The sequence below is a fragment of the Ips typographus genome, linkage group LG9, assembly GCF_016097725.1.
Source record: "Ips typographus isolate SLU linkage group LG9, UJ_Ityp_2.0, whole genome shotgun sequence".
Lineage (NCBI taxonomy): Eukaryota > Metazoa > Arthropoda > Insecta > Coleoptera > Curculionidae > Ips > Ips typographus.
The window spans coordinates 5654135-5676209 of NC_138430.1; the positions used below are offsets into that span (position 1 = coordinate 5654135).

The 22075-nt window shown below is 36.8% G+C and overlaps 2 protein-coding genes and 1 long non-coding RNA gene across 7 annotated transcripts in view; all 3 read left to right on the forward strand.

Moving 5' to 3' along the window:
* The first annotated feature begins 233 nt into the window (after nt 1-233).
* Pus7 (pseudouridine synthase 7) lies at nt 234-2950 on the forward strand. Its single transcript, XM_081986835.1, has 8 exons — nt 234-904; nt 969-1447; nt 1548-1748; nt 1802-1976; nt 2028-2256; nt 2310-2461; nt 2514-2683; nt 2742-2950. Exons 1-8 carry the CDS (start codon nt 337-339, stop codon nt 2898-2900), a joined length of 2133 nt encoding a protein of 710 aa, XP_081842961.1. The 5' UTR covers nt 234-336; the 3' UTR covers nt 2901-2950.
* A 2851-nt stretch (nt 2951-5801) lies between these two features.
* The window catches only part of Tet (Ten-Eleven Translocation (TET) family protein), a 28353-nt gene continuing 12079 nt past the window's right edge, over nt 5802-22075 (forward strand). For 4 of the 5 annotated variants that reach the window (XM_081986094.1, XM_081986099.1, XM_081986096.1 and 1 more), the window contains exons 1-2: nt 5849-5984; nt 8545-10117. In XM_081986094.1, coding sequence (XP_081842220.1) covers nt 8789-10117 — 1329 coding nt within the window. In that variant the 5' untranslated portion in view covers nt 5849-5984; nt 8545-8788. Of the gene's footprint in view, nt 5985-8544; nt 10118-22075 lie in introns of all 5 variants that reach the window. The other variant, XM_081986095.1, reaches the window with a different exon arrangement.
* Nucleotides 19160-19866, forward strand: LOC145733338 (uncharacterized). The gene is made up of 2 exons (XR_014179184.1): nt 19160-19371; nt 19461-19866. It is a non-coding gene; the product is annotated as an uncharacterized LOC145733338 (long non-coding RNA).

The window sequence follows — 22075 nt, forward strand, 5'->3', positions numbered from 1 at the left end:
TTTATTATTGTGGCTGTATATATTTATATTTGTATGTTTATATTTGTCGCGTTTATATTACAGATTATATGAAAAATATACGATGATTTTAATAAATCGATTTTTTATTTCTAGCTAATATCGAATTTTTAGTTTCGCCCATGCCTACTTATCGATGCGCCTCTCATTCCTGTCTCTCTGTTAATAAATATAAGAAGAATTGTAAAACGTTAAAGCACCTAACCTCAAAATCGTACATTAACCTAACTTTTAAACTTTTCAGTTTAGTGGTTGCATATTTGTATTAAAAGACTTACCTAAATAAGCTAAAAAATAATAAACTTTCTCTTGAAAATCATGTCGCATTTTAACAAAAATCAGCATAAAAGAGGTGGAAAGTTTGGTGGAAAAGGCAAGCGCTTCCCAAAGAAAAACAACTTTTCTTCAGACAATAGACAAGGGCCTTTTCCAATCCAAAAGCCCTCCTACAGACACCAAGATCAACTGACTGAGTGCGAAGTTGGAATCACAGAGTATATCAGCTGTTTGGATGGTTATCCTGCAGTTATTAAGGCTAGATTTTCAGACTTTCAAGTAAATGAAATTGATAAAGACCATAGGATTGCTAAATTGACTGATGTTAAGGTGCCCAAAAACTTTAACCCTTCAGCTGATAGTACCTCATATAAAGAGAAAGTTGACTCACCTATAGCAAAGTTGCCTCAAACCACTTGGGATTCCATTAAGACTTTAGTAACTTTAGGTGAAGGCAGTCCAGTTGAACTAGATGCAGACAGTTTAAGCAAAGAGGAAAGAAAGGAAATTCATTCATGTGTGAAAAGTTACTTTGGTAAAAATGTGGTAGCTTCCACTATTGTAAAGGATGGAAAAACTGTAATGGAATTCAAAAAATGGGATAAACAAAGTAAGTGTTATTTCAGTCTAGTAAAAACTTTCAGGAAACTTCTTGATTGCATAACAATTCCTAGGTAAAGACAATCGTTCAGAATGGCCTGCAAACACACCAGAATTTGTTCACTTCATAGTTTACAAGGAAATGATGGACACAATGGATGCTTGTTTCAAAATTGCTCAAGCACTTCATATACCTCCAGCAAGGGTGACTTATGCTGGTGTAAAAGACAAACGTGGTAAAACCAGTCAGTGGTGTTGCATCAAGAAATACCAGCCTGCAAAACTGCTCTCAAATTTAAATAGAATTAGAAATTTGAAAGTTGGCAATGTGGAGTTTAAGAAACACAGCCTCAAATTGGGTGATTTGAGTGGAAATCAGTTTAGGATTGCTTTGAGAAATGTTAAGGCAGATGATGAATTAATTGAGGCTTCTTTAAATCATGTCAAAGAGAATGGATTTATAAATTTCTATGGTTTGCAAAGGTTTGGTAATGACAAGCAGGTGCCCACTTATTTGATTGGGATTAAGTTGTTGCAAGGTGCCTGGAAAGATGTAAGCATTTATTCAATTAACTATTTACCACTTACAAGCTGACTTTCCTAATGTTGTGGTGAACTAACAAGTGAGGTTTAAACTTAATTTGTAATTTAAGGCTGTCAACCTTATACTGAAAGTAAAACCAGGTGATGACCCCACATTACTCATAAACACTGCAAAGAAAATTTATGCAGACACTGGCGATGCTGCTAAAGCTTTCCAGTTGTGTGATAAACGACAAAACAGTTTAGAAAAGAAATTGCTGGAAGGGCTGTCCAAACATCACGGCAACGACTATGTTAATGCTTTGGAATTTGTAAGGGAAAGTCACTTAGGTTATAACTTGTTACATTAATATTTAAATCGTAGATACCGAGAGGTATCCGTCTTATGTACATCCACTCATTTCAAAGTCTAATTTGGAACAAAATGGCCTCCAAACGAATTCAGAAATTTGGTCTAAAGCCTGTTGAAGGTGATTTAATTCTTGTTGATGAATTAGAAGAGGAAGTGGTTGAGGTTGATACACCAGAATGTGATGCAGGTATGGTTTTACATATTTCCAAAATTTAGTTCTTAGTATTGCAGTTTTTAGTTGTAAATAAAGATGAAAAATCCAGTACCGAATTCGAGGTCAAAAAAGAGGAAAAAACAACGACAGTACGACCCCTTTCATCTGAAGAACTTGACAAATATTCAATATTTGATGTGGTTTTGCCTCTGCCCGGTTATGACGTAGTTTACCCTGATAATTTAAAAGATGACTACAAGCAAGTTATTGAGGAATACGGTTTGAAATTAGAGATGCCAAAACAAAAAGTCAAGTAAGTTTTTTAAGTTAAAAAATATCCATTTGTAATTCGTTTATCTTTTGAAGGACTTACAACTTAAGTGGGACGTACAGGAAATTGGTACAGACGGCTCAAAACCTGGAATGGAAAATTTTATATTATAACGATCCGACAGATAATTTGATTCGTTCAGATGTGGAAGAACTAAACGGAGCGCAAGAGCCTCAAACGGTTGAAAGTAAGTTGATTTTTTTTTCAATTTTTATACCCTAACTAATGATGAATTACAGATGGACATTACAAAGCAATTGTAGTGTCTTTCACATTAAATCCGGCCTCTTACGCTACGATGGTTCTTCGAGAAATACTAAAATGCAATACCTCAAGCAGTTCACAAGCGGAGTTAAATGACTATGGCATAAAGAACGCAGATACAACTAAAACGGATACTACTAAAACAGTAAGTTTTATCTGTTTGGGTTACCCTTGCATCATAATGTTAGTATTACAATTTGCAGGCTGAAATGGAGAGTTTATTGACAAATAAAGAGAAGTACCAGGACTTTATGGACAATATTTTTAAAGATTCGGATAAGGTAGAAATTGGGGCAAAACGGGAATTGGACACTAACGAGCAAGATGAGACTCAAAAGAAGAAAACTAAGGTTGAGGATTAGTTTTAAGTGAAATTTTTGTTATTTTAATTATAATCACGTTTAACCAGAAATCGACTTTTATTGTTGACTTATTCAGGCTAAGAAAAACTGGTAACGTAGAACAATTAGAAGTTTCTTAACCATACAAAATAACGGACTAAAAATAGTCCACTTAGTAATTTATTGAGCGAAATTTGAAATAAGACCTAACTTGTGCAATAAATGTTCAGGCAGAACGAACAAAAGGGGTTTTACAATCAACCCAAAATTGAGTAAAGCCCCGAATTTCTGTCGCCGGGAATTGAATCGAACGCACAAGTGCCGGGCTGGATACAATTAAACTCCGGCAAGTATATGACGCATTGCGTACGTGTGCCGAATTAAAATGAGGTCGCGAGATAAAGACCGAATTACTATTTAAATTAAGGCGAATTCAATCGGAATATTTTGTTCTGCCCTTTTGTCCTATATGAGCGTGGAGCTTAGCACTTTTGCAAAACAAATTCGTTATTCAGTTCAGGAAATGAATTCCTTTTATTAAGACTCTATATTTTTCTGTCAGGTATATCTAGGAAATCTTAACGACAATATGCGGCATTTATTTTAAAAAAGAACACATGCTTATTGTTTGGCTCGCGCCAAACTTAACAGCTGCAGAATCTATCTAAAGATTTCTATATAACCGTAACCAACGAAAGGAACGCTTGATGATGGTACTGCACCCTGCCGATATTAAATAATAAAGTGATGGGGACATTAAGTATTTTGATGCAAAATTGTTCTTTTTCTGGCACGCAAAAGTATTAGAACGGTAACAGTGTAAAGAGAATTTAGAAAAAAAGTAGAATCTCATCCGCAGCCAGTCGTAGCAATAATGTAAAACGAGTGGAGAACAAAGGATAATTCCCTTATTTTACATCAAAGACTCGCCGAATTTCTATAGGTAATTCCAGTCTAATCGCACATCGACCTCAATATATAGAGAGCATCGCGACGCGAATTGCAAAATTCTGGAGCTCCCGGTTCGCAAAACAGGAGCACAGAGCCCGCCGAAATACGGAATGAGGGCAGGCACGTGCGTAATCTACGCACAATACACAAAGAGCCAAGGGCCAATTTCGTATACTATGCGTATATTACGTGGCATTCTCTCATTAAGTTTTCCTTTATGTAATAATATTTGTACCTACATTATACCAACTATATGTTTCTGGATTAAATAATAAGACTGGGTGTAAATGATTTTTAGTTTGATACTAATTAATGTTCACGTAGAGATCGATTATACACGTCCAGGACTACTCTGGAAAGAATATTCTCAGTCTCCTTTGAAACAGTTCAGCGTTTTATTTGTTAATTTCTGGAAAGAACCAAAATCGAAATATGTTTTAGGCTTATTCCACCAATTTTGACAACACATATTATTCGCTACGCTTTCGGTTTTGTGTTTGGTTTATTTATTTGTTTGTGTATGGTTAAAAGCAAATTTGAGGAAACTATTGTTAGTAAAATTCAATTTGATGGATATAATTAGTAAGGCGTTTGCGATGACATATAGGAAATGGTGTTATTGCCATTGCTCAATTAGGACCAAATGTTGAGATGTTACTTGTATCCAAGAAAACATTTGAACCAAGGTGAGTACAGACACCTCAAAATTATAAGTAAGCAATTTAACTTATATCTTTAACGAGTATTTGTGAATTTGAAATTTAGACATGTACTGGTCACAAGTAATATAAAACTGTCATGTTTTTCAAAACGAATGACTAAATTCTTCTTCTTCTTCTCAGCCCGTATTTATCCACTCCTGGATGTAGGCCTCTTCTAAATGCCTCCACGCCTTTTTATTTGTAGCAGTCCGTGTTCAATTCCTTCCTGCAACATTCTGGATATCATCTCGCCATCGTCTCTGGGGCCTGCCAATGCTCCGTTTGGTCTCCAAACTAGAATCCTATGTGCCCACCTGTGGTCGTCCTGCCTTGCCACATGACCAGCCCATCTATATTTCAGTTGTGCCACAAGCCTTAGAACATCTGTCACTTTAGTTCTTCTACGAATTTCCTCGTTGCGGATTCTATCCCTTAGAGTGATTCCTATCATAGCTCTCTCCATTGCTCGTTGGGTGGTTTACAGTTTATTGGCAAAATTATCTCTAGTCCATATGTGAGAACCGGCATCACGCAGGTATCAAACACTCTCCTTTTCAAATTTATAGGAAATTTACTAGATTTAAGGATAAATCCTAGTCTGCCAAAGGCTGCCCAGGAGAGGCCTATTCTTCTTGTGATTTCAGAACATTTATTTTCTTTGCCAAGTTGAATTTTGTGGACTAAACATATTCCGAGACAACCTTCAGGAGTTGGTCGTTAACGATCACCTGGATGTCTTCTGTACTCATGATCTTTGTTTTGTTTGTTTGTTTGTGACAAAATTACATGACCATAATTTTAGGTGATTTTTATGGCATCGATTCCACACCCTGCATGTTGCAAGTTGCAAAAGGAAGTTACTGATATTGATCATCCAATCAAATCTGATTGCAGAAGTATCATAGAAGCCTGATCAAATGGTAAGTGTAACAAAACTAATGAATAACAGAACTTGATCAGGAATTATATAATCAAGTAATTAGGAAAAAAATTAAGAAAACTAAACGGTGATGGAATTAAAGTTTGTTAATGGATCCTTCTATATGGATTTAAAAATAAATACGATGGAGACAATGTCCGCGGCAAACAAAATAAAAACCGACTCTGTGTCGCACAAAAGTTGGCGCATCGAGCAAGAAAGCAAATAGCGGGAAATAGAGAAAAACACCGAAAGCTCAAAGCTCCGATCGGAGAAGGCGAAAGAGCCGCGATAGTAGCCGAATGGAATGAGCGCGGCTTGTGATTGGTGGAAAAGCGCGACAGATGTGAAGCACGGCGCGAGACACGGAGCTTTCAAAGTGTGCGTAAATCGGAGGCCAGTTGAAAGCATCGTGCGTGCTGTGCTGAGTGTACGAACTTTTTTTATTTTTACATGGTCAGTGTACGATTTACAACCCCCTCTTTCGTATATATGGATTGTTACCTTTTTTTGTTTTTACAATTTTTCCAATAGGTATACTTTTTGATTTTTTTTTAGTTGGCATGATAGAATTTGCATGGTTTAGTCCAAGTTTACCGGTAGATTTGCACCAAAAGCTCGTAGAAAAATAACTTTTTTTTTGTTTTGCAAAATGCAGTTGTTATAACGGTCAAATTAAGTATTAAAAAAACAAATTTCCTCTTTTCTACAACCGAAAGCTTTTTTACCGCCAAAAAAGATCTCAACTCTAAATTGCATGTGTGCGCGAATTTGTAACAAAAAACTTATGATTAGATAATATTGCTTATTATGTTCGGGCCCATATATTACGTAAATATTGTTGTCTAGTCTGGACTGATATTAGGATAAACTTTATGTAAGCATCAATATCTGCAAGGACAATGAGTATTTTCGTAAGAGAACTTTACACAACTATGACTTACATTTCTAGAGCTTTAAGAAGGTATTATTAAATTCTTTAGCTTTACAATGTCTTAGATCTTGCATCATTTTCTAATTTGTATGTGAATCTCAATTTATTATGTTAAAGAAATGTCAGTTATTCAATATCTTCAAAAGAACTATGATTTGACCTTATCATTTTCTCTAAATAAACCCTCTAAAACACCTACAGAATAAATGTGCCGGTAGAACTAGAGGAAAAACATATCGATTGTAATTATACCTATATTTACACGCGAGTTATTGGCTAATCTAAAAATACTGATATATTTAAGCACGTGTATTAACTTACTTTTCTCCATAAATAGAGATAAATATTTACATATAAAATGTGACTTTGAAGGTTTAAATTATTATAGTAGGTAGTTCTATTTTAAGAATCTTCAAAAACTGTCTTTGTAAGTTACCTTAGGTAAATCTACATTTTTGTTAAAAAATTGGCTATCAAGCTTTTATTATAGAGACGATCAAAATACTAAACGCCGGACTGGTTTTCGCCGTTTTATTCGAATGTTATACCAAAAATCAATTAAAGACGTCGGCAACGTTGTGTAGACGTCGGAAAACCGACGCCACGCTTTTCCTAAAAACCGGTGCTTTTCGATGACGTCTCCATACAAGCGCATTGGATACGTCACACAAAACTGCCTGTTTATAAACATTTTCGTTCATTTTTGGCATGCACGCGCCTACACGGCCTCCCCAATTTTTTATGAAATGTTTTCGGACCAGATTTTAACTTTTAATCACTTTTAGAGTATATTTTCCTGTGACTGTGAAAGCAATAACTCCACTGTCAACGTGCGTCTCAGGCCAAAACAGTAGTAATTATTTTCCTTTCGGAGGCTCGGAACTTTGTAGAGAAAAGGAGGATTTTAATTACTAAACTTTTAACAAAAAAAGGAGAACGTTTCTAGGGCATCTCGGTGGGGAAAAAAGCAAATAAAGGGACCTTTCTGACCAAGAAAACGATTTCGGAAACTAAAAACGGGCTTTAATTGAGAACTACAAAAGCTTTTAGCCGTGTCCCTTTTGTTGACACGAATAAAGTAAAAGTTTATTTTGTCCGGGTGTTTTTTTTTTTGATTAGGTGTGGCTCTAAAGTAAGAACTACTGTGATTTAGTAGCAATTTGCATAATTAAAATTAGGCCGAAAAAAAATGACATTTTTTGATGTTTATCGAAGCTGGATTAACGCCTACGTTTATCAGTTTCTTATAATGAACGAAATGTCAAAACAACGTAGTTTCAGAGCTAACGGATAATTGGGGGGAGGCTCTAATTTTAGAGTGTCTAATTTCGTGTTTATTTATTTGCCTTGATAGGATCAATATTTTAGAATGTAAAACAAAATTGAACTGACACACTAGATAATAGAGTTGCTTAGAATATTAGATGCGGCAACATGTAAACTGGATGGTTATTATCGCGATCGAGTTGACAAAAGCCAGGTGAAACTGGCAACTCAGCAACCGGCAAAAGCACGGATAGAGACGCGGACGAAAATTGTAGAGAGATAGAGCAAAGCTCCGTGGATTCGGCGCTTTCGGAACGAGCGGGAGAAACTCAATGCGTAACGCATTTCCTTGTTAAGGCGAGGTCACGGTCGCCTCGTCGTTCCTGCTCTCGCAAATTCCCAAGTCAAGCCGAAACAGTGGCAGTAGCGAAGCTCAATGCCCTCTAACTTTTTAGGACTCTAAATATTTTAATTCTTTGATTTTACTAGTTTGAATCATTAAATCAAAGACAGTCATGAGGCGGAAGCTTGTTAGCTTTTCAGGATCTCTATTATGAGTAGAAAATATTCGGAACGCCCCTGCGATCTAACGGCCATTCTTAAAGTTGAAATGAGTCACTATACAAAGAGAAATCAATAATTGGAAAACGCGTATAGCTCAGAATCACGACGACGAACCATTTTGACTAGAAAATTGTCTGCTTTGTTTTTCATACCTAGAGGTGTTTACAAATTTGCGCTTGTAACTTACTTTTGAGTAAAAATATTTTGGATTGCATGATTTTTTCTTCAAACAAAATTTGTAGTGTTAACTAATCCATTAATCACCCTTATACCTGTTTAATTAGAAATTTTGGTAAGTACACGTACTAATTTGGTTTATTTTGGTTTCAGATATTTTTATAAATCGTATGAAGGAGTATAAGATGTACAAATGATAATGATATTTTTATATGGAACAAAACAAACAGTACAAATAGTGAAAAGTACAAATTTCCTCCCATCTCAGAGAAAATTCAGGATAATATACAATAATGACAATAAAGAAGATATTTTTGTGAATCGTTTAGCGTAACCTAGTGCAGCATCAATTCCATAAAAAATGCCGAGTTAGCGAAAAAATTATGAAAGTGAAAAAATGAGCGAGACATTGAGTCAGGACCCCGACGGTTTGGGGGTGGCCTACACGACGTTGGCGACCCCAAGTTCCACCGTACAAGACGTTCCTCCAGGTGCCAATTTACCGCCTTTTTCGACGTTTTCCTCGGAGATTGACTCTGGTGGAACCTTCAGTTCGGTGTCCGATCGAATATTCAGCGATACGCGTTTACTAGACATATCAAACTGGGACTATTACACGGAAACAAGACTTGTGGAACGCGGGGAAAACGGTTTATCCATAATATCGTCCCAACCGCAATATCGGCCGTGGGAATCCAAACCGGTGGATTCAACCTCCGGGTACTCGGGTACTACTCAGGTATTCACCGACTCGTTTTCACCACAAAACGGTGCTTCTAAGTTGCCTTCATTCCAAAGTCAGTTCCAAGCGTTCAGCGAATCAGGTACAACGAGTGAACCTACGTTGACCACCCTAACCAATCTAACTCCAGTCTCGCCAAATTCAGCTTCTAGTCCACAAAGCCAAACACTAACCTCGTTAAATTCTAGTTTTCATACTTTAAGTGCTGTCAATCCTCGAAGTTACCCACTAGTTCCCGCTCCAATCCAAGCCAGAGAAATTCCATCTATTCAACAACAGTTCCTGGATGAGAGGCATATCCAATTGTACTCACATCCTACTGCCAACTTAACCCTCAACAATACGATACATTCCGCAAGTATATTTCCAGCTCAAAACGGAGCAATAATCCAAAACAGCCAAATTATTTCTTCCCCTACTGTGGTAACGGTGCTAAAATCCGAACCGGACTTGAAGCTGGGCGGAAACTTAACCGCCCTGCACCAAGCCGACCATCTCAAACTTCAAAATGTCGCCCTCCATCCCACCCAATTCCAGAACCCGATGGCGTTGCACAACAGCGAAAACAGCCTCTACAATGGGCTCGAGAAAAAACTGAACGGTTCCTCCGGTATGATGACGTCGCCCACCCGGAACGATTTTCGGAAAAAAGAACGTCGGAAAATTCGCGCTAACAGTCTGGAAAGTTCTGCGGAAAGTGACGGGGCTTCCAGTAACATGGATTTGGGTTCGGAAAGTTCGGGCCAAGTGGCCGCGGTCTCGAGTACGGACGGTTTCAAGAACCAGGCCGGTTTAGCGGTCGGCATGGAACACGATATCAACGGTGGCGGTATGGACAAGCAGGTGAAGAAGAAGAGGAAACGATGTGGCGAATGTATCGGTTGTCAGAGGAAAGATAATTGTGGTGACTGTGCCCCATGCAGAAACGACAAAAGTCATCAGATTTGCAAACAGAGACGATGCGAAAAACTGACCGAGAAAAAGGTAAGTGCTTTTTTCATCAAGGTTTAAGTTAGTAGCTCAATTGTAATTTTTGAAAATGGTTTGATGAAAGTGTCAATAAGGTAAATAAGTCATGGTAACAGTGTAGGAAATCTCACTCATCACCAAAAATGAATCTTTATGTTAGCTTCTAGAAGGTTTCTGGTCTAATCCACTATCGAACTCATTTAACTATCCTGTCCTAGGAGCTGCTAAAATTGATTTAAGTTTACTAGTGACTTAATGCACTATTTAGGTACTTAACATGAACATTATAAAATGCATTTTTGTAGCAAAAAAACCGTTACAACTAATTAAAAATTAAGTAAATTCGCCAGATCGATATCATTAAGGTCTGGAGCGTATGTGAACTCGTATCTTTCGTAAATACATTTTTGCTATTATGCGACTATAACGGTGGTCGACCAAATCGTTCTTCCGAGGTGTCTGTATCGCTGCCAACCATTACTCGTCTGGTCCGTTGCACCCAAACAGCTGGCCAAAGTTTATTCTTTTTAAAAGAGGCGCAGCTGTTACGTTTTGGGCCCATGGCGTACTACCTGGTTTTGAGAACATTTTATATATGATGGCATATGCTGAATGTAGTGGCACATTACGTATCCCGTAGGATGAGACAAGCTTGAAATTTCAGGTTCAATGTTCTTTATAATGAACCGAACAAAAAGTTTTGGGCTCATGGTCTATATAATTTATATCTCCCATTTCAAGGACAAATGACCAGATGGATAGTTTTCTACTTTGCATGATGCTAATTAAATTTTCCTTTTGTAGTGAGACAAAATTTATAAATTATAGCCAAGATGGCCGCCGTGCGATTCAAATGATTTGAACCGCGTCTTTGTCAATTCAGTTGGGTGAGATCAAATTTCCGAATGGCAAGCAGACACGCAGAATGTACGTAACAGCGTTGGTTCGACCCATGTGTGTCAAGCCAAGGGATGTAGGCTCTCAAGTTACGATAACAACTGCACATCCACTTCACCGTGTTATTAAGCTCTGAGATTTTCGAGATTATTTGAATACTTTAAGGATGAATATTAATAGTTCCTGCAACGGAGGAGGAAGTGTATTATGCACCTTTTTACAAATTTCTATTGTTGTACCACTTCAAACAACTGTTTTTGACTAAGTTCAATGGTTTTCTATCTTTTACAATTACTCTATTAAATTTAAGCAGAATAGGATCAGTGTGAAATTTATACCTTTACATCATTCACTGCATCTCTTAAATTTTCCATCAGGATCTTCGAATTAAAATATGGAAATATCGTGTGAACTACTTTCATCCATTACTTATAATAACCCAACCAAACACGATATAAATATTAAGCAAAAAACCTATTGTGTGCTTTTCCATACATTGAAAAGCCAAACTGTAAAACCAAAACTAGAAAATCCAGTTATCTCTATGAAAAAATAGATTATCGGATGCTGAGAAAACATCTTTTTATCTCTCGTGATGACCGTTAAAACCTGTCTGGATTGAATTCGGGACGAGGCAAAGTGCAGAGGTGAAACCAGTTGGGATGTCCGACTATCTCCCCGCATAATGTCAGTTATTCTCTACATTTTGTTGCTTTTTAGGCCCTTTTTTTTGTAAAATTTTAACGGAAGACAGTTGGGAACCATAAAATGACTGATATTGTGGCACACTCTGTAAAAATTCTGCGAATAAAAACTTATTGCACTGAAAATGTGTCGAATACCGTGTGAGCGGCAGCTGCACCGTTCGATGGGCACGCGACAAACAAGATTGTTTGTTATCTGAGTCGATTGTTATTTCATCTGCTCACTTTTTGTTCCATTCAAAGGCGGACAGCCGAAACGATAAGCTTATATTTTTATTTTTTCGGAAGCTATAAAACTCAGGAAGCTTTTTCCGTTTTTTTTTCTGCAATAAATTGGCTAAAAAGCTTGCGGTGCCCACTCACGAGAACTGGTACAGACGTTAAAACACCATAGATTAACACTACTCTTGTTACCCTCCAAGTAAGATTTTCGGTTCATCACCCTTTTGTGCAGCTTAAAACCCCTCAAATAGCAGTTTTAATTAGAAAACATAAGGAAGCAATCAAAACTGGCACTTTGCAAATCTCCCCTCTTTGAAGGACGAAAAGGGTTCTTTTAGTGTTAAGAACAAGTGTTATGAGCGTAATCATAACAGGGGCCCATGCATAAAGTTACTGCTAATAAGCTAAATGTATAAGGTCCGATTAATATAACCACAGTATAGCAAGTGTACATAAATAAATAAGGAATTTTTAAGTGCTTTTTTTGAAAAGTTCTGTTTTTTTATTTCACAACAATCAGAAGCTTAATAAAAATAAATAACTTAAAACCCCAATAAAACTATGAAACCACTACGTACCAAAATCTGATCAAGATCTAAATACAGGGTGAGTCTGGCAAACGACACCCCATTGTTATTTCTTAAACAAGAAGAAATATTTTAAAAAAGTTTTTATAGAAATTTGACGTCAGTGTTTACTAGAGTGTTTACAGGGTCTTTTACATTTCGTTTCATCTTATTCTGACAAAACAAGATGGCCTATGTTACTATAGCTTAAAACTCAGGTTAATATTTTCGCCAAAATACGTCTTTTGTTTGTGTTCATATGTACTATACTTATTTTGCAACACCAAACTATTATACAGGGTAAATCATAAGTGAGGAAATGACTAAGGACTTCTATAGGGACTATACAGCCTCTAAGAGGCTGTTAAAGGAACGTTGTTTTGGCAGATTAAAACGTCTACAATACGTTTACCCTTACACAAGATATCGTATTGATAGTAAATTTATAAAAGTAATCAAAAATGTATCATTGAGAGAGTTCTAAGTTAAGTATGTTTTTCTTCTTATTAAAAAAAAACAAGTCTGGAGTGTGTGTGTGTGTGTCATAAAACTTGATATGCCACATTTAATTTTCCCACTCACGTATTGTGCCAAAAGCTAACAGAATGAAAAAATGTTGTCACATACAGCCGTTTAGGCCGCGAGAAATTTGGCAACATTTGGCATTTGGATTGATTTTTTCGCGGTAGATGGCTGCCAACTATTTTCCAAATCAGTAGCGTACTTCATCAACTACAATAAGCAAACCAGATGATTATCATTGGAAAAACCAGTTTACAGTTTGTAGATTAACGCATGAACTTACTTACACTGGTCTGGTGAACAGTAATTCATTCAAGTAATCAGGAAACTTTTTACAATTGAAAGCTCTGGCCTTGAAAAAGGAATTGAAGGGGGTTGAAACCATGGAAACGCCACTGGCGACGTCGATGCGTAGCACGACGTCTACAGGGTGAAGCGAGGTGCAAGGGGATGGTGTGCATGAGTCATCATTGCACTCCTTATTGATCTCAGCGTCCGTTGGTATCATCAGGACTGCACAATATTGGAAGCGTTTCAGACACCGTATTACTCACGCATGAAAACCGATTGCAGGAATATTTTATATGGCCCATAACGAAAATAGCAGTTGCGTTAGTCACGGCCATTGTCCCGCAAAACTGTTTTTTCTATCTGGAATAATCAGCTTTATTCATCAGACCGACGTAAATTACAAATATTGAACGGTGAGGGTTGTGGAATTGCGGTCGTTCCAAAAACGAAAATGGACGATTCGGCCCTTAACAAATTGTTCAATCAAACAGTTCTGTTGAAGTCATTAGCGTGTTGCACAAATAATTTATTCGTTAAAATAATAAGTAACGTCGAGCAAACAATCTGTCGACGTTTTAAAGTAGCCGACTACGGTTTAATTTAGGAAATAGATTGTTAAATCTAACAGAGTCGACTTTGCATCCGACTAGGTACTTCCTCTGGAAAACATTCTCATCGCTGTTAAATTGTATAATGTTCTAAATACAAAAATTACACTAGACGATCAATTTGTAACTTGTTACGTTCACACTTTTTCGAATGATTTATATTCGCTTTACAAACACCAACTGGATCTGGTCTTAAGAAGGTTTACACCTGCTTAATCAAATTATTCAACACAAAAATGACAAAATATTTTGTGTCTTAAGCTACTGCCGCCATCATGAGGTCAAAGGTGACCGGAAAAGCAAGTCTCGACATATGTGCGCGTATCCGTTCCATTGGGAAAGTAAAACGCACATTCACTCTCGCATTAGCCCCCGCCTCCCGTTACACCCCCTTGAACTACCCTCGACGAATCCAGAACCGGGTGACGTCATATATGTGTATCCGGTAGAATATGTACACAAAACATTCAAACAGTGGGTCGATACCTGAGTTCAATGCTACAAATCAAGGTTAAGGGTTGATTTATTTAGCTTAAACAAGTTTTTTGTTGTTGTAACATAGTAACAATAATAAATTCTCATTTTGACTGCCTCACATTTATACCCTTCCAGTTTTTTTCGTAATTAGTAAGCATTATTTGACCCCCGTTCGCTACGCGAATTTAACTGTGTTATTTATGTGTTTAATATCCCGAACGTACTGCTGGCCCAATATTCGGGGGGACGTTTTTTTTTCACATTATTTCCAACGGCATTTTTGTCCGTTCTCCGTTGTTTGCTATCTGGCAAATGTGGGGAAATAATGCCATTTAGAATTTCAAACCGGGATACTTTCCATTCAGTTTGACCTTTGTTCGATTCGAATATTTTGATGGCTAAAAATGTGATTCCATTCAGAGTAATTCAAAATTTTTAAATTACTCTCAGTTCAGCCATCAGTTGGTGCGATTGTTTCAAGTTTCAGTAAGCGGATAGTTACTATCACGTGACCGCATTCATTTTATAGAATGAAATCTCATGTGATGTCAAGTTTGACACAACAAAATCAATAGTCAGTAGGTCTGTGATAGTAATGACGTTTTCACTGGCTAGTTTTAGAAAACATTATGTCAATGGAACTGTTGAAGTCACGTTTTGACAGATTGGACATAACTGTTATGAAGCCGGTTATTATTTGGTTTACATTAAACAACAAAAACTCTAGAATAGTTTAGTCCCTTATTTGACCAGTTAGTTACGTTAAAATGTCATAGAAAACAAAAGATAGAGAAGATTTTAAGCTTTCTATACTACTATACGACTAGGTATAATGTTGAACCTGCTTTTACTAACGCAAATACAATAATATTATAGATAACAGCACAACATGCTATTTGTGATGCTATTTTATACTGTATGGGTAATGACTTATTTATTAACATAAAAGTAATAAATTAATACGCACTTGATAAATATTTCCATAGGAAGAGTTTAAAAACTAGGACATTTTCAACAAGGTTTTTATAAGCTTTAAATAAGTTGGGGTTTCTTTTGGGCTTAGAAAACTTAAACCTTCTGCTGGTTCATAATCTGACACCATCATATCACTCACAAAACTCACGAACAACACAAATATGCAACTTTAACTTTACTTTTAATACCTTTTAGCATTTTAGTAAACGATATTCAAATTTTAAATTCAAAATAGATGTCATAGTGACAACAACAATGACAACTAGGAAATTATTCGTTTTTTTTCGGATCTAAACGCGATATGATCCAAAGATATCACTGCCCTCTATACTAGAAAGCCTAAAATGACACTTTTAATGGCGGCGTTAGCCGTTTTCGTTTGATACACAAACGTATGCAGATGCAGTAAGAAATATGTTTTTTTTAATTGTTTCGTGTAGTTGAGTGCAAGTTGTGAGTGAAAAATCAAAAAAATGTTCATTTCTGATCCAGATATGTATAGATAGAGCTTTTTTACACAATCAAGTCCAGCCTAAACAAATTGGTTACAACATTTGTCCTGGAAAGTACAACACACAGCAAACTAGTTTAAACACTGTTCAGTGTAAGAAAATCTGTAAATCCTAGAAACTAGGTAAGCAAAACTGGTAAATGGTTCTTATGTTATTACCAAGAACATTCGTTCAAAATTATTTTTGTTGCTCACAATGAAGGATGCTTTAAAATGTAATTCACATACCTGTGCATGTAACAAGTACCTAATAAGTTTACTGTACTAGAATGCTCTTGTACCTACTATTGAGTATAGTGTTGGAGTAAAATCACCCCACTTCAAAGTGTTCAACCACTGTTGAGTTGGATCCGGTTTTTTGTAAAGTAAAAAGCTGACACGGTTGGGCTTTTTTCTGAATTGCTGTTACAATGTGGCTTGAAAACCGTATGAACGGCAGCAAACAAAAATAACTTAAGCAAATATAACCTCAAGTTTTGATTTTAAACCGTAAAAATTCATCTAATCCTCAAAAAACTCAATTTCCACAATACAAACTGTCACCACTATTCCCGCCATATTGGAATTTTTGACAAGCACCTTCTAGGCTTTCTAGTATAGTAGGCGGTGATTCTATCGAAATAGCTTTTGATCAAATGTCAAATTTTGTGTCTTCATGGCCTTCTATATAAGATTTTTTATGGTTTTAGTGTATTGCCGTACTATTTCAATGACATTTACCAGAACAGGAAAAAATACTAGTTTTGCATTGAATTTGCTAATAATATAAAATTTATTTTTAACAGTTGTGGAATTTAAGGTTTAAAAAAGAAAGTTTATCTTACATTGTGCTATTGTCTAGCTTTTAAATATTAAATGAGTATTTTTATAAAAGGCTTAAATGGAATGGTAAAATGAGCCTGGCAGAATCCCCGGTGACGTAATTAGAGACTCTTCAAGTCCGTAACGTAGGTGGAAGGCTAGAGTCGGGAGGCAAATTATTTATTCTTTGTAACCAGTGCATTGTTGCCAAAGTTATTAACACTTTTGCCTAATAATCTTTTGTATCAATCAAGGAATTTTTGTTAATATGGGTACGTTCTGTTGGAGTATGAACCATTGCAGTCCTTAACAGTACAAAGCTGCAAAAATATTTGTTTTGTGTATCTGGGTTTAATTTAAATCGGTGAAACACTGAAACTAAAACACAAATACACAAATATGTATTTTAAAGTGAATATGGCAACCTGTCACCTGCAACGACATTAGAATGTGATTTAGTGAATAACAGTTAACACTGTGAAAGTTGAAACTTTGCATATAAGACATAAATCCACACATATTTTGTTTTTCTCAATTTGCTCAGACTTTTTTGTATACGCGCTGTACCAAATAAGTGTGATTTTTACTTACTCTTTTGTAGTTAAATATATTTAGAGCCAACAAGTAATACTGATTTTACTTTTTGTTATTCATATTTTTTATCTTGCAAAATTCAATTCTTACATTGGCTGCTGAGCTGCCGAAAAAAAAAATATAATAACAACTGGCGCCAAATTTACAGCGGCAGCTTCGGCTGCTGAAAGTGACAACACTTTCTATTTCGGTGACACATGCTTTTCAGAAGGAAACAATGATTAGAGGCGGAAAGCGAATGAAAACGAAAACGCCAACTCGGCGAATTGATTTTTCGCGATCGGTCCGGAAAACGTATCGTTTTTTTCCGAGCAACAAATTGGAAACTGGGAAATAAAACGTTACGTGTCGGATGCCATGATTGAAAAATGTGGACCTCGTAATTGGATCAGTAGCTGTGCTAATTCCTATTTGAACCTTTTGTTTGCTTTTTTATTTTGGCAACAAAATTTGTAGCAGGAAAGAACTAATAACAACAGCATTAACAAGAAGCCATTTAGGTGTGGTACTTATTTGAGTAAAGACCAACAAGTGATTATGCAAACAAATAGGAAATCCGTATAAAGATAACAAACCCAAACGCGTTCCAACCTACTATAAGCAACAATTAGGTTGTCAGAACCCTTGTCAAGGCTTGTTTGAGACGTTTTCATTTATCCTTTCACAGTCGTTTTGATCATTGTTTTTACTGGTTTGAAAATAAAATCGAATTTTGATTGCTCATTTTTGCAAGCATAACCCTTACATTGTTGTCCCCCGCCTAATAAGCAATGGGGTGATCCCCCATATAAACACCACAATCTCAGGTGTATTTCTCCCTTATGCATATAATGTAGGTCAAAATGCGGTAATTTTTGGGGGAGATCCCTCCTAAGAACCCCGCAGGTCTTTCATTCATATAGTTGAGGAGGGGAAATCTCTTCCGAAAAGGTTTACATGCGAGTAGACAGTAACCTGTTACTTTGTATACTCGAATATTTGAGGGTGTTGGAATTCAGCTTTCCCCCTCTTTTTTAGGGGTCCCTTCCCGATATTAGGGTTAATTTTAATACGGAGTGCGGGTTTAAAAGGGTAGAGTGGCAAATCGGACGCTTTTTGGGACAATTTGTCGTCTGGTAGTGTAGGTCGGAGGTGGTTTCCTGGTGGCAATATTTGTATGGGGACGTGTTGAACAATTATCTTCAAGTAGGGATCATGGGCAAGGGGAAAATGTTAATTAATTGATGGAGTGTTCAATTAAACAACTCTGTAGATTGAATCAAAAAGGGTTGTTACTCACTTTTGTCATTTGTTTATCCACTTGAACGTGTTAGAAAAATCAATTTTATAATTTTGGTTTTTTTTGGAATTCCATTCTCTGTTAAGATTCCAATTCCAAAGTCAAAACATCAAAGTCTTTCCCTAAGATAATAGAGAAACAGTGAAAGACGATAACCATAAAATTCACAAGTTAGAGCAGGACATAAACACAGCTTTGCAAAAGATTATTCTCGTATATTCCGGGACTTAGACGATACCATATTTCCATCGCGCTAGCTTAAGACAAAGGTTCGGGCTGCCCTTAAATGCTGCGTTTAAAGCCCATAAACAGATCATTATTGTTGTTTATCTCGGTCATAAATTCTCGTAAAAATTTATATTATGTCTCATCTAGGAGAACGGGGTGTAAGTGGAGAAGGAAATGCGCCTAAAGTGTCGTTTTCGCTTCTGACAGATATGTTTTCAAGGGAGAAACTCCAAACAACGTTTAAGATTGTTGTTTTTACTGTTATACTTTTCCCACAAATTCGAATAAGCTTTTTGAAATTGCAACATTTTCACCTTTAGGTAAATATTGATTTTACTAAACAGCTGTAAGGTTTTTACATCTGTTACACTAAAGTCAACAACTGACTTGTATTTGTGACTTTCATTAGGTTAATACAAATTAAAAAAAATGTACTGTTAGTGTATAAATATAATATAGTTTGGGTGAAAAAAGGCACAGTTAGATTTCAGTTTGGTTCCACGTTTCACCCTCCGTTGCTTTTCCACCGGATATATTGCAGCTGTCGTTTTACCTATGCCATCGGCCTGATAATAAAAGGAATCACTTCGTATGGTACGTTAAAGGAACGCTACAGTTTAAATACAGCCGACCATGTTTGTATTCAATTCGATCAGAGAGTAATTTTTCGCATTTTTTTCCAGTCATCTAGCTAAAACCCAAATGTTCCACTTAATTAAAATAGCTGAGGAGGAGAGAAACGGAGACATCATACGAACAACTTTCTGCATCTAATCTAATGAACTGCTAATGACAGGATAATTAACGGCTTGTTTTCCGGTCCCTTCCGTTTAACTCCTGAAGGATTTAAAATAGCTCGGAACAGTTGTCTGTTCGCTGGGGGGAAAACTAAAAATACGGGAACCAGCTTTAGAGGCTTTGAAACGTTTCAAGGTAAACCACGCATCTATACAGACTATGAGGGTTATTAGAATCAAGGTCGATCTAATAGTATGTCATATTATTTTTCTTTCTAGTTTACTATTTTGAGTAATTATTGGATTTTTACTTTTAAAAGTTCGAAATAGATAACTACTATTTAAAATTAATTATGTACTGTGTTTTCCATACCCTTAAGTACATAAAGTAGCTGAGTGTATAGTACCTAGTATATGTGTTACGTCATCACATGATACTTTGAACTTTGCCATATCAGTGCAAAACGATATTAATGGTAAGAAGAGAGGAAGATGACAAAGAAGGGGAAAAACCGGAAAACGTATGTGTGACATGTGTCTATTTTGTCAGCGGATATGACGTCATTTGTAGGACATATTGACTATCTAATACTTATGTTGTATGAAATTATTCATCCATCAATACGATTCAGACGATCGTAGGCTCTGAAAAGATATTAAGCTTAAAATAAAAAACGACTTTAGGTGAGACGGTCTTACAGAATGTGGAATCAGTTTTCTCCGCAAAAAAATTGGCATTCGAAGGACCGTTCCGCCTAAATGCGTGTCGCGCGTGCCACCATAAAAAAGAACAGTAATAATGACAGATTAGTCACCCCAAATCGGCCCATGTCTTGAATCACAGACGAGGGAGGGAGAGCCGAGGGCCCTAATGCGACGACGAGGGGTCCCCTTCTCGTTTGATGCCACCCACGCGCCTCTCGAAAACGATCTCCTCCGGGTCTTGGCACGCGCCATAACCAGCAGGTGTCCGGCTTCGTAGCCACTCGGAAGGGTTAATCCTAACCGCAGAGAGCGATGGCCGCCTTTAAGGGGATTTCCCCTTTTTGCGACCTTGACCGACCCTGGCTTTTACTGTTATTGTTATTGTTTGCAATTTTCGGAGCCTCCTCCCGCCATTGATAAACGCCCGCCGTTTATCATGCGATGCTCGACCCTTTCTATATTTTGCTTTTAACACTCCGATTTAAAGAACCGGTACCTTTAAGAGAGTGTCAGTCACCTGTATCATTACATTTATCCCTAACAAGTGAAAATATTACACTAACAGAACTATGTTCCGTTTATTCTTTTTTTTTATCTGACTGTTAACACGTGACTGCGCTAATGATACACAATGCAGTGTCATGTGACGATTGTCAGATTTAAGTTTGTTTGGTAACTCATCAATTACTAATAAATTCAAAGACAAGTTACCTTAACCAGAAATCAAACAAGTGTTTTGTGACATTAAACTGTTTTTATTTATTATATTTTATATTAGATTGAATTTTGGTAATACAGAATTTGATCTTAGCAAGCCGCCTAAGCATACCAAATAACAAAGACCATAAATTTACCAAGAGAAGACGAGACTCAACCTAACCAATAATAACAAAGCTCAGAAATCTATTTTGTTTTGTATTTGTTTTATAAATTTGTTGTGTCTTTTATTTATTTTTTTAATATGGTAAGTAGAATTGAAATTGTTAGCAAACTAATAATGAAAACAAATTGAACATGAAAAACACAATAATGATCAGTGTGCATGTCTGGACAACGTCTAGCCAGGCGGCCATCACTCCCGCAGGAATGACCGTGACGGATAGGGCCGTCCCTTACCTTGGACAACGTGGATCGTAAGGGTATTTCGGGACCCATTCTCCCCCATTTCACGCCTCTGCTAATAGATCACTGTCAGTCCGTCACGTCATCCCCTGCGGCTTATGTAAAAAAGCCGAAAAGACGTCCTCCTTTACTTGTTAAGTTCGAATTTGGGACCAGGGATTCACGCCCTTCGAATGATCAGCTTTATTGTCCGGAAAATGTTTTTTTCTGTCTTGTCGTTTTGTTAACACCGGACACTCACTTTTAACCGAATTATCTGCTGTTTCCAGTTCAAACTTCAAATAATTGTAGCAGGAAAATTCTGAATGACAAGAGAATAAAGCTGTGTATTTATGGAGTGAAATGAAAATTTGATTCATTGGTAATTTGGCGGCATTAAAGTCTTAGAGCACAATAGCTGTAGGCCCAGGTGTGAATCCAGAAGATCCTTTGTCGTGTTCGCAAACAAACGGCTGTAATGACACGGTTTATATCTTCAACAAGGTCTACTTTAGACGTTACGCAATGAGGTTTTTGTTGGTGGTAGTTGAAAGCCAAGTGCTGCAATAATCTTACTTTTAAGGTGGATAAAAGTTTGGTTTTTCGGCCGACAAACAATATAAAAGGTCCCAAAAGTGAGTGTGGTCACTGGTCAGCGACCCATGAAGCTTAGGACAGCTTAGCTCCAGGATATTTCCTGGTTGTGGCTGTCCCTTAAATCTCGCCCCATATAAACGAGGAAAGGATTCACGCAA

Excerpts from the sequence above, each read along its gene's own strand:
- Pus7 (XM_081986835.1), top strand. The coding sequence starts at position 337 with ATGTCGCATTTTAACAAAAATCAGCATAAAAGAGGTGGAAAGTTTGGT. Across the intron at positions 1,749-1,801 it reads ATGTTAATGCTTTGGAATTT|ATACCGAGAGGTATCCGTCT; the intron begins GTAAGGGAAAGT and ends TTTAAATCGTAG. Across the intron at positions 1,977-2,027 it reads TACACCAGAATGTGATGCAG|TTGTAAATAAAGATGAAAAA; the intron begins GTATGGTTTTAC and ends TGCAGTTTTTAG.